At 43.4% G+C, this 12,534-nt stretch overlaps 1 protein-coding gene across 1 annotated transcript in view; it reads left to right on the forward strand.

Annotated features, from left to right (window-relative positions):
- The window catches only part of gsg1l (gsg1-like), a 43,132-nt gene that overhangs the window by 21,277 nt on the left and 9,321 nt on the right, over window positions 1-12,534 (forward strand). The window contains exon 2 of the mRNA XM_080904481.1: window positions 486-533. Coding sequence (XP_080760607.1) covers window positions 486-533 — 48 coding nt within the window. The remainder of the gene's footprint in view (window positions 1-485; window positions 534-12,534) is intronic.

A 12,534-nucleotide genomic window follows, 5' to 3' on the forward strand; every position in this document is an offset into this window, starting at 1 on the left:
CTCGTGACCATGACCCAGATTTTTGTCAGAGAATGGATCAACAGATCGTTCTAATCATTTAACTGAGTTCTCTGCTTTGGGATTTTCATCCTGACTCCAGCTCTGTGCTGTAAACATCTTTTGTTTAATGCGATGGAACAAAAGCAAATGAATGTGACTAATACAGCTTTTAAAACAACTTAATAATGCCTGGCAGTGTGCAGCAGTGTGCAGAGGATCATCTTGAGTCACTGTGTCTTTATTTGTGAGCCTGACGTGGTTTCAGTTCGTATCAGTCCGCCACACTAACGTTCATTTTATCCTTTTCTCTCCCCCCTATGCATTCATTTCCATCCTTGTCTCCTGCCCACTAATCGCCTCATCCTCTGCACCTGCTCCCCCCCCCTGTATTCCCAACTCGATTCACCTTGTTTCCTCCACCTCTTCTTCCCTCTTTACATCTACATCTCCCTCTCTCCTTCCTCTCCCTTTCTCTCTCCTCTCAGGTGAGAAGTGTCGGAGCTTCATTGATTTGGCCCCGGCATCGGAGAGAGGTGAGTGATGATGGTCATTAGGCAGCTTCGCCACTCCCTGCCGCTCCCCACCTGTTCACTGGGCCAAGGGAAAAAAACCAAACACACACACACACACACACACACACACACACACACACACACACACACACACACACACACACACTTTCGTTTTTGCTGTGCCCTTGTGTGTTATGAGTTCACATCTAAAATGACAATAACAAGCGTGTTTGTGTGGGACACGTCACCAACGCTGCATGGTCATTTTGACATATCAAACTTGAAATAAACTCACAGTGGAGGTTACAGGTTTGGTGTTTACCTTGTGATTTTAATCTGAAGGAGACTTTTCCAACTCTCTCTGGAGATAAAAGCTGAAGTTTCTTTCTTCTTCCTGCATATACTCTTTATTCCCTTTTTATATCACTGAAACTGTTAAACTTCTTTTAACTACTAAGTAGTAAGTAAGTAAAATTTATTTAGTAGTTAGTTAGTAGTTAGTATTTATTTATTGTCATTGTCAAGAACAATGAAATTGCGTTTGGGGCTTCAATACAACCCCCAAAAAAAAAAAAAAAAAAAAAAAAAGAAGAAGAAGAAAATAATAAATACCCCTTAAAACCCAAGTGTACATATTTAACCCAGTGTGACTCCAATGCAATAAGACAATCCTTAACAATAACATGAGAACATAACAAGTAGTGTTCGTAGAAATTCAGACAAAGACCTGAGAAACATGACAAAGTACAACAATGCAACCCATTCAATATTATTGTACTGTGAGATATGATATCAGATATGATAGTTATCTATTTAAGAAAGGGGGGGCAGGAGGGGGAAGAGAATAAAGATATGATGCACCAATGCAGACCAGTTCATTGCTATTAAGAAGTTGGATATGGTTATTGTCCGTGAGAGGGGGGCAGAGAGTTCAGGAGCCTCACAGCCTGTGGATACAGGCTGTTGGCCAGTCTGGATGTTCTGGCCTGTATAGACCTGTACCTTCTCCCTGAGGGCAGCAGATGGAAAAGGTGGCGCGCAGGGTGATGTTGGTCCCGCAGGATACTGTGCACCCTCCTCAGACAGCGAGTGGGGAAGATATTGCTGATCTCTGGCAGACTTGTTCCAATAATTCTGCCAGCTTCTTTCACCACCCGCTGGAGTGCTTGCTGATCGGCCTTGGTGCAGCTGGGGAACCACACTAGAAATCCATACGTCAGAACGCTGCTGATGGCACAGTTGTAGAAGTTCAACATCAGAGATCTGGGAATGTGTGCGCTCCGCAGTCTCCTCAGGTAGTAGAGGCGCTGTTGGGCCTTCCGTACAACTGAGGTGATATGGTTGCCCCAGGACAGGTCCTCGGTCACAGTTACCCCCAAGAATTTAAAACTGCTCACCCTCTCCACCGCCTCACTGCCAATGAAGAGAGGCAGATGGTTATTATGACCCCTCTTCCGGAAATCTACAATGATCTCCTTGGTCTTTTTGGTGTTTAAGACCAAGTTATTGTCGTGGCACCATGACTCTAGTTGTTGCACCTCTGTCCTATAGTTTGTCTCATCATTGTTGGATATAAGTCCGAGCACTGTAGTGTCATCTGCAAACTTAACAATGAGATTGGACGCGCAGGAGGAAATACAGTCATGGGTGAAGAGAGTGTATAGCAGAGGGCTCAGAACACACCCCTGAGGGGCACCGGTGTTGACCACAAGGGTGGAAGAGGTGTTCTTACCCACTCTGACACTCTGTCTACGGTTAGTGAGGAAGTCCACAATCCAGTTGCACAGAGAGGAGTTAAGTCCCAGTTGGTGGAGCTTGGGACGGAGTTTGTATGGCCGGATGGTATTAAAAGCCGAGCTGTAGTCTACAAAGAGGAGCCGTGCATAGGTGTTCCTGTGTTCCAAGTGCTTCAGTAATGTGTGCAGCACTGTGGCGATCGCATCCTCGGTTGACCGGTTCTCCCTGTATACAAACTGGTGCGAGTCCAGGGATGGTGGAAAAGCAGCTCTGATGTGTTTAATGACCAGTCTCTCCAGGCATTTGGCGGGAATGGGGGTGAGTGCCACAGGTCTGAAATCGTTCAGACATGTGACATTTGACTGTTTTGGGATGGGAACGATGGTTGCTGCTTTGAAACAGGATGGTACCAGTGAACAGGACAACGAGGTGTTATATATAGAGGTGAAGACGTCCGCCAGGTCCGCAGCACAGTCTTTTAGCACCCGGCCCAGCACTCCATCCGGCCCGGCCGCCTTCCTGGTGTTAATGCTCCGGAACACACGCCTCAGCTCATGAGTGCTCAGGACTGGAGCAGGATCGGTTGAGGGGAGAGGGGACAGGACAGGGTCGGTGTTCTCCCTATCAAAACGGGCATAAAAGAGATTTAGATCCTCAGCCAGAGTAGAACTGTCGGTTGAGGGTGATGGTGTTCTTCTTTTGTAGTCCGTGATAGCCCTGATGCCCTCCCAGACCTGCCTTGGGTTTGTGTTGTTCTCAAACCTGGCCTCGATACGCCTCCTGTGCTGCTGCTTGGCAGTCTTGATGCCTCTTCTCAGGTTGGCCCTGGCAGCACTGTATGCCTCCTGGTCCCCGGATTTGAAAGCGTTGTTCCTCGTTCGAATAAGTTGTTGAACTCCGTGTGTCATCCAGGGTGGATTATTAGGGAACACACGGAATCGTTTCCAAGTTGTTACATTGTCCACACAGAAACAGATGTAGTCCAAGACAGTGGAGGTGTAACTGTCCAATGCGACACGATTGTCAGTGTCCTGCACCTTGAATACATCCCAGTCTGTGCAGTGGAAACAGTCCTGAAGCATCGGAATAGCATCCTGCGGCCATGTTCTCACGGTTTTGGTTGTAATCCCAGTGCTCTTGATCTTTTGTGTGTATATTGGGTGTAGCAGAAGGGAGAGATGGTCTGACAGACCCAGGTGGGGATAAGCCTGGGCTCTGTACGCATTCGCCATGTTGGTGTACACCTGGTCCAACGTTCTATCTCCTCTGGTAGCACACTTCACATTACGGTGGAAATTGTGAAGTACAGATTTCAGGTCTGCGTGGTTAAAATCCCCAGCCGCAATAAAGACACTGTCCGGGTGTGCTACCAGGCTGTTATTGATGCTGCTGCTCAATTGTGCTAACGCTAGCTTAGCATTAGCATCTGGTGGAATGTAAACAGCGCAGATGTAAACGGCAGAAAATTCCCGAGGGAGATAGAATGGACGGCACTTTAACACCAACAGTTCTACCTCTGTACTGCACAGTTTTTCCGTTACCGTGACGTTCGTGCACCAAAAGTTGTTAATATAGATGCACAGCCCCCCGCCAGTCTTCTTACCCGAGTCCGCAGACCTGTCGGCTCGATAGGCGGTGCGGCCTGCTAGATCAATAGCCGCATCGGGAATGGCGCTGTCCAGCCAGGTTTCAGTGAAAATCATGCACGAGCAGTTATTAAAAGTCCGTCGAGTGGCGATCTGCAGTCGTATTTCATCCAGTTTGTAACGGATTGAACGGGCGTTGGAGAGGAATATGATCGGGAGTGGTGGTTTAAACGGACCAGTCTTTAGCCGTGCCCACAGGCCTCCCCGCCTGCCTCTCTTCTGCCTCCGCTCGCAACGTCTCCTCCTGCGGCTTGCTGTTGCGGGTAGCCCCGGGGGTTGCTTAACGATCTCCGGGGGGATGAGATACTCGGATGTTAGTTGAAGATCTCCACGGCTTAGTTGTAGTAGATCATCTCTGTTGTATTGAAGTAACCCCAGACTGTGTGAAATAATACACAGTACCACCAAAAGTACAAAAGTGTAGGAGCTCCGGGCCGCTGCGTCTGTGCGCGCCGCCATCTTGCCAATAGAATTATATAGCATATTTCACAGATAAAAATCACAAAGTGCTTCAGAATAAATTCAGAAATACAAATAAAATAATATAAAACAGTGAAAAAAAATGTTTGCATAAAAATGTCTTCAGCTGCTTTTTAAAGGAGTCGATGGAGTCTAGACCGCGTAACGACAACAGCAGGGAGTCCCACAGCCTGAAAAGCCCGATCCCCACGTGTTTTAAACCTAGTACCAGTAGCCTCTGACCTGACGACCTAAGTGCTCGGGATGAAGCATGAGGTTTCAGCAGGTCAGAGATATACTGGGGAGCTTCACCGTGCAGAGCTCTAAAAGTTACAACTAAAATTTTAAAATTACCCCTAAAATTTACAGGCAACCAATGAAGAGAAGCCAAAACTGGAGCAATGTGTGACCTCTTGTTTGTGCCAGTTAAAAGTCTTGCCGCTGCATTCTGTACAGACTGAAGGCGATCCAGAGCTGATTTGTTGAGACAAGTAAAAAGACCGTTACAATAATCCAAACGAGAAGAGATAAAAGCATGAATCATCTCAAGTTCTGCCTTTGACACACGTCTGAGTTTAGAAATGTTTCTTAGATGATAAAAACAGTTCCGGACAAGTTGTTTAGTGTTTCTCAAGAGACATTGAACCGTCAAATATACGTTTCTGAGACGCGACTGAAATGAAGGGTCTAAAAAAACTGAAGTGCTGCTTATTTTCTGAGAGCATGTGATCAGGTGCAATAATCAAGGTTTCTGTTTTATCTGCATTTAACTGGAGGAAACTGTCATTTAACCACTGTTTGATCTCAGACAGACAATTATTTAAAGACGACAATTTATAAAACTCAGAAGCTTTGAAAGAACAGTATAACTGAATGTCATCAGCATAGAGATGATAAGAAATATGTAACGTCTGATAATTTGGCCTAGAGGGAGGATATACAGCAAAAAGAGAATCGGACCTAAAACGGATCCTTGAGGTGCCCCAGAAGGCAGAACTGATGTTTCAGACAACACATTATTCATACAGACAGTAAAGGATCTCTCAGATAGATACGACATAAACCATTTAAAACAACACCAGTGATCCCAAACGAGTCCTTCAGCCTATTTATCAGGATGCTGTGATCAACAGTATCAAAAGCAGAGCTGAGATCCAACAGAACCAGAACGCTGTACTCTCCTGACTCTGCTGCCATCAGAGACACTTTAAGCAAAGCGGTTTCAGTGGAGTATAATTTGCAGAACCCGGACTGGAAAATACCTGTAACTGCTTGGAAGAGATGGGTCCAAATTAGGTTTCTTTAACATTAGTTCAACAATAGCTTGTTTAAAATAGCTGGAAACTGAGCCAGTATAAAGAGAAGTATTAATTATTTCCAGAATGCAGGAGCCAATAGAGTTAAACACACTAACGAAGAAGTACATCAAGGTGGCTTGAAGTCAGTTTCATCTGACCAAGCAGACACTGATGTCCTGTAAGGTAACAGGAGTAAAAGAGGAGCAGGTATCAGAGGTAAGCACGTGTGATACTGAGAGGATGATGGAGAAATATTCGACCTGACGGCAGCGACCTTATTAACAAAATAGTTTAAAAAGTCATTACAATCAGATTTAGTATAGACTGGTACATGAGGAATATCAGGAGAGACAATGTTCTTAATCGTATCAAACAATACTCTGGGATTTTTCTTTTTTTAAGCTATTAGATTAGCAAAATATTCATTTCTGCCATTTTTTTATCCTGTCATTAAGTGAGAAAATTGATTCCTTGAGATGTACCCTATGGACCTCAAGCTTGGAAGCCTTCCATAAATGTTCTAACGGCCATCTCCTGCTTCCAATTATCTCTGTCAGGTCAGCGGACAAAACTCAGTGTCTCAGTATTCCTGCTCACTTGACTGTCTTTGTGGTATCTTCCATCGTATCCATCTGGAATCATGGTGATCTGCAACTTTCACTGTTAAGCTGCAAAACCCAGGTTAACTTCTACTTTACTGCTTCCTTCACATCCATCAGGAAATAAAACTCACTGCAGGAAAGTGAAATTCCTTTGAAGCCGATCAAAATGTGGGACATCGGCTGAATACATCAGACAAGGAGGCTGAATAAAAATGTCCCACATAAACTGTGACATCTGCTCGGCCAGACTGTAGAGCTGCAACTGCCTTTCCAAAGCTCGTTCTACAGGAAGTATGCGGAGAGTTGGGACATGCTACCTTAAATAAGGTCACGTGGACTAACCTTTGACCCCTTTCTGTAATTACAACTGGTGCTGAAGTTTGTGGTACCATGCAGGTAAGATTGATGCAATCTTCCAAAAGTAACATAGCTGCATTTTTGTTTTGCTTTTTAAACTGCATTTACCACAAACCCCTCTGTCTAATTATAAAAACAACTCAAAGCACTTTAAAACTTGTGATTAGAAGATTCCAGTCATTACCGCCGTCATTGCAGAGGAAAGAGTGTGTATTTATTTATATGTTCAGTTTACCAAACGTAGCAGGAGATGACAGTTAAATATATAGACTGTATATAAAGGTTGGACTTTAGTCCTTGGATACTTTTAAACTTCATCTTTCACGTTTTCCCCGAACAATTTAATATTTTTCTGTTTTTAAAATACCGAAGTTCTGTATTTGGACCAGAGGGTGGCTAATGTTAGCTGTCGTGAGTAGCGTGTCAGATCCTTGGACGTATGGGTGCAGCAAATAGACACAGATACCTGCTACCTGGTGCTAATCAACATCCAGTCAAATTCATGAAATTTTACTCACTATAACTGGAGCTCAGACTCCTTGGACAGCCTGTTAGTCACCTCACAGCGGCCATATTATTGGACAGATGATGTCATTAAAAATGCTCCAAAAGGCTCCAACAGCACAAACACGGTCCAGAGGTCCAGTTCAGGGTCTTGCCAAGAGGCCGCACCCCTAAAAAAGGAAAGAAATTTAAGAAATGAACTAAAGTGACTAAAACAGTTTTTGCAGATTTACTGCTGGAGCCTCTAGTGGACATTAAAGGAACTGCAGTATTTGGTAGATCAAAATAAAAGTTCTGTCTCTTTTCTCCAAATATTTAGACAAGAGCTTCTAAATAACTGTCAAACTGCAGCCATGATGCGATACCAAGAGGCTTCTAGAAGCACTTTAGTTAAACCAGCAATACCAGCACCATTACAGCACTGATTAGTTAGAAACTGGGACCAGTGTAAGACCAGTTCCCACCACCGAAAAATGCAATGAGAAGTTTGCTGTCACAGCTGGAATTGAAATATAATGGAGCACATCTGTAGATAGTATATATCTAAGGAAAGTCATAGTTGATCTATGAGTTGAAGAAAGAAATGGGAAAATGAGGAAAATAGTGGAATACATCTCTAAACTGGGTCTTCGGATTTTAAGATTCTGAGATTCATTCGAAGCATCCTGAGGCCGTCATCGTTATTATATTGACAAAGGAGGGGGAAGAGGCAAAGTGACACTTATTAATTGATATGAAACAGGCTGAGTCTTTTCCTGTGTGGTGTCACTGGTGATTTATGGAAGTTATTGGAGCCTGTCGCCTAACAAAGGTGAGGATGTGGCCGTATGTTCACATCAAAATTTTAGACAGATTTTAAGCAACGTTTCCAAAGTTTGCTTTTGCCGACTGTAACCTGACCAGAACATGAAAGGCTTACCTCATGAGAAGGTCCTCTTGTATAACGTTAAACTCTTTTTAAACCCAAATGAAGTGCAGAATATATTAAGAAGAGGATGCTGAATAATGAGGGAATATTGCAGCTCATCAAGATTCATCCTAACTGCAGATAAGAGCAGATTATTTCATGTTGTTTATATCCTGCAGCGAATGAAAGGAATATTTGAGCATCCAGAAGAAAGGGAATATTTTGGTGCATGTGGGGCGTTGCCTCTAATTCTCTGCTTCATGCAGAGCAGGTAGTTAATAATGAAAGTTCTGCGATGGTTTCATCTGTTAATGCCATCTGGAAGAGCAGGAGTGATGCATGGAGCAGAGGTGGATGATATGATGTATTGAGCGGGGTGACCTTGCTTCCCACACAAGGATACGATATGTTAATCTGCCTTCCTTTGGGCCCGACATGCCTGCTGCTGGGTTTTATAACACGCAGCTGCTCCTCAGTCAGATCCAAGTCTGCTCTTAATGAAAAGTGAAACAAAAAAAACAACTCTTAATTTGATTAGACGGAAAGAGTCAGCGAGAGCGAATCGAAGCCAGGATTCAAGTCCCGCCCACTCCAGCAGAACCAGACCCACTTGAGAGATGACATGACAAACGCCATTTATTTTTCTTTACATCTGTGTGTGTGTCATTAAGATCAAACATACAGATGATGCGCGAACATGTAGCTGGCTATCAGTGGTGACTGCGTGGGTGCTGTAAACTAATATAAACTCTTTGGAACAGGGAATTATGAAAACTGTGACTGGGACTCAGACGTGCGTACCATAGGAAAAGATTACAGCAGGGGTGTCAAACATGAGGCTCGGGGTCCAGAATCAACCCAGCAAAGACTCCAGTTCAGCCTCACTGGACATCGAAAGGAATAAGCTTTGGACTCTAACTGTATTTTTATGCTACACAAAAGTTATTCGATTATAGATTAAAATGTTTTTTTTCTATCTGCTATAGAAATGTTTTATATTAAAATATCTGAAGGATCAAATGTGTAGCTAAACTTCTTTAAACTGACACTTAACATCAAAGTGTGCTGCATCTGATCCACGATGTAAGATGAGTCTGACATCCTGGAGTTTAAAGAGGTTCAGCTGTTGGGCCACTTCTGTTTATTTTCATATGCAAACAGACTTTTAACTTTTCATGAGACCCTTCGTTGTCTGCTCTCATCTTATTTGCCAAGTTACATTTGTCAGAAAGGTGTGGGTAGTTATCGTCTTTGGTCCCAAGACTTATTTTGTGCGAACGTTTGCACTAAATTCCAAAAAAAAATGTAAATTTGCAGCCTTAGCTGCTGCATCTTTTTGCGTCTCTCAGCTTTCAGTTTTGTAACTAATAACTGAAAAGCTGGTGGGTTGAGATCAGGAAGCTAACTGGGCCATCAAATCTCATTTCGTTTCCTTGGGAAAGTCTTGAGTTGCTTTTGCTTTGGGTAATTATCTGCACTGTGAGGCTCTGCCTGACCAGCTTTGGCTGAATCTGAACAGGAAGTTGAGCTCTGCTGCTTCTATCAGCAGTCGGTGATCAATAGGCACCAGTGACCCGGTGCCATTGGCAGCCACACAGTCCAGTGCCATAACACTACCTCCGCCATATGATGTGCTCTGCTTCAGATGATGTTCTCCGTTCTCTTCTTGTTCCATCATTCTGCTATAATTTCATCATAATTTCTTCATCTTTCCAAAGATTTCTTTCATTTTTCCAGAACTCTGCCGACTCTTTAGATGTTTTCTGACTTGCCTGATCTTGAGTCTAATCCATGGTTTGCATGTTGTTGTAAAAGTTTTTTCTTTTCAGTATGAGCTGACTAATGCATTTTATTTTTATTTTTAAGAATTAACCAGTTTGTTGAGTGTGTCACATCTAAAGGTTTTCCTGCATCTTTGAGAGACTTAGTTTTGTTCTTTCAGCTTACTAATGGCCTTGTTTTCTTCCACTGATGGACGTTGGATTCAGAGTTCTGGTGAACACTTGAAGCCAGCTCCAGATCTTTAATCTGCTTAATTTGTCATGGAATAATGAGGGACTTGGTCTCGCTTGGCAGTGAAACTGCTTGGCTATTGTCCAATTACTTTTGGTCCTCTAAAAATGGGGACTTGTTTATAAAAACGGCTACAATGCCCGAACAGGTAGTGGAGCACTTTGGGTAAATGTCTTGAATGAAAGCTGAAAGTCTGCACTGAGGCAAAATAGGGAAAAAATGTCATTTTCCAAAACCTGGATACATTTAATAAATGAACCTGATTTTTCAACTGTCTTAAATATTAGCCAAATTAGAGGTAATATGATTAGATAACTGGTCAGAAACTCAGTCACTGGTCAGTCTCCACCAATGGCAGAAACAGATATTTTTACACCCTTGTACAAAAGGTCATTAAATGTTTACATTAAATGTTTGGTCATTACTGATAATTTTACCGTTCGTGGAAACTCGATGCTTGAAATAAAGGGCATGGCCTTAATGGCTGACAGCTGGATGGTGAAGCGGGTGGTTATAGTTGTAGCTGGTCCTGGTACTGTGCTCACAGGCCATCCAAAAGTCTCCAGTTTCTAGGAATTTCAGGAATTAATTTGGAAGTTACTGAGCAGGCCTGTCTGTCTGTGTCCTGCTCCCATACAGTCTATGGATAACTAAGCTAGTTAGTGTTGGCCGAACACTTAGCACTCCACCCTCTCATCCAAATTTGGACACTTTCAACTCCTAAAATGTGATAAAACTGAAACCCAGTTTGATCCCAGGAGAAGACACAAATCCCTTTGGAACACTCAAACCTACCTGCTGGGGTGACAGCAGGTAAAACCAAGTATCGAGTATCAGGTTAAACTGTTACAGCAGCATTAATTCACCAGAATTTGCATTTGATGACATGAAAATGTTTTTTAAAACTCTAAAACCCAAAAAATGAAATGTATTAACCCAAGAAACTGTTGACTTCACACACCACTGACAAGCTCAGGAAAACACACACACTCGCGCGCACAGAGTAATTAAAGGTGTAATTATATCATTTACATGAGACTTGGTCTGATGAGCTGCTTCCTTCCTGTTATCAGGAAGTGTTGGTTTAGTCCTTCACAGCACATTTTATTTTCTGCCTTCAGTCTAATGAAGTCTGCTCAGTCTACTTGTGCATATTCAATAAGACAGAAACAGGGGAGAAAATTGTTTTTGGTCAATATTGTTGCACTCTGAATTCCCCCGCAGGCGGTTATACCTCTGGAATTTGTTTGTATCGACTGTGTGGAAATTACAGCGGCGGCTAATAAGAAATCAGAGAGCGTGGAGTCAAATTCGTGCGACCTGCGGGGTCACGCCGGTTACAGGGTTTCGAGTCAGAGCAGCGTCTCTTGTCATCTTTCATCTCTCGCTGGGAGTTTGATGTGATTAAATAAGCGGATTGATGCAGGACGAGCTCGGAAGCATCTGAATAAAATCTGCTCGTGTGGCTGATGAGAGAGAAAGTTTCCGAGCTGCTTCTTTGTGTCAGCGTTGGGCTGTCGCTGCACATGTGCTTCATTTTCCTCCTCTCAGCACTTACACTTCACATTGGGAGAAACTCACATGAGTAGAAGACACTTTGTGCGCTGAACTGATAACTGACACAGGGCACGCTGGCCTTGCTCGTACTGGGAGATATTCATCCTGTTCTCATTTCCGGGGTGTCAGATTCTGCTGAGCCGTCAAACCTGCTCGTATCTCCACAAGCACAAGGCGTCCTTCGGCATCTGTGCCCAACGAGTCTCGCAGCACCAGCTCGTGACATATAAAGCACTGGTGCATTTAGGTTCAATTTATTCTTTATATATTTTATTATATTTTCAGGTAATAACATCTTTAGATGCTTAATAAAGCTGGCTAGATTCTGGTTTCCGCTTCAATAGCAGATGTCATATGAGTCAGTCAGGTGCTCTTTTAGTTTGACCATCAGGTATTTTTATTCATGCATTCATGCATCCCTCCACCTTTTCCACCTGTCTGTCTACCCTAGCCATCCATCCATCCTTTACCAATTATCAGGTCCCCATTGCAGCAGAGACGTCCTGGGTCTGTCCCAGGACCTCCTCCCAGGAACACTTGACCTAGGAGGCATCCAGGAGGCACTTTAGTCAGATGCCCACGCCACCTCCTTCCTTTTGATGTGGATTGATTTAGTCTGAGATCATTCCACATGACTGAGCTCCACCTTATCTGTGTCACTGCTCGTGTGAACTGTGATGTCAGTGCACCCGATAACTGTTGTTTACTTCTAAACAACAAAACAAACAAACTAAATTTGTTGTGCTGGAATGCGAACAGGTTTCTCCTGCTTATCTGACAGCAGTCTAAGCAGAGACACACAGACTCTTCCTCTTTATCTCCATGGTGCCAATATTCAAATGATCTGTATTGGCTAAAGTGGATGGAAGTGTCGTTCCCTGACTTTAAAGCAGTGCTACCACATGAAATACACAGTCTGGCTTCTCCTTTGCAGTTGTTTGA

Source organism: Rhamphochromis sp. 'chilingali', assembly GCF_963969265.1.
Source record: "Rhamphochromis sp. 'chilingali' genome assembly, chromosome: 15".
Classification (NCBI taxonomy): domain Eukaryota; kingdom Metazoa; phylum Chordata; class Actinopteri; order Cichliformes; family Cichlidae; genus Rhamphochromis; species Rhamphochromis sp. 'chilingali'.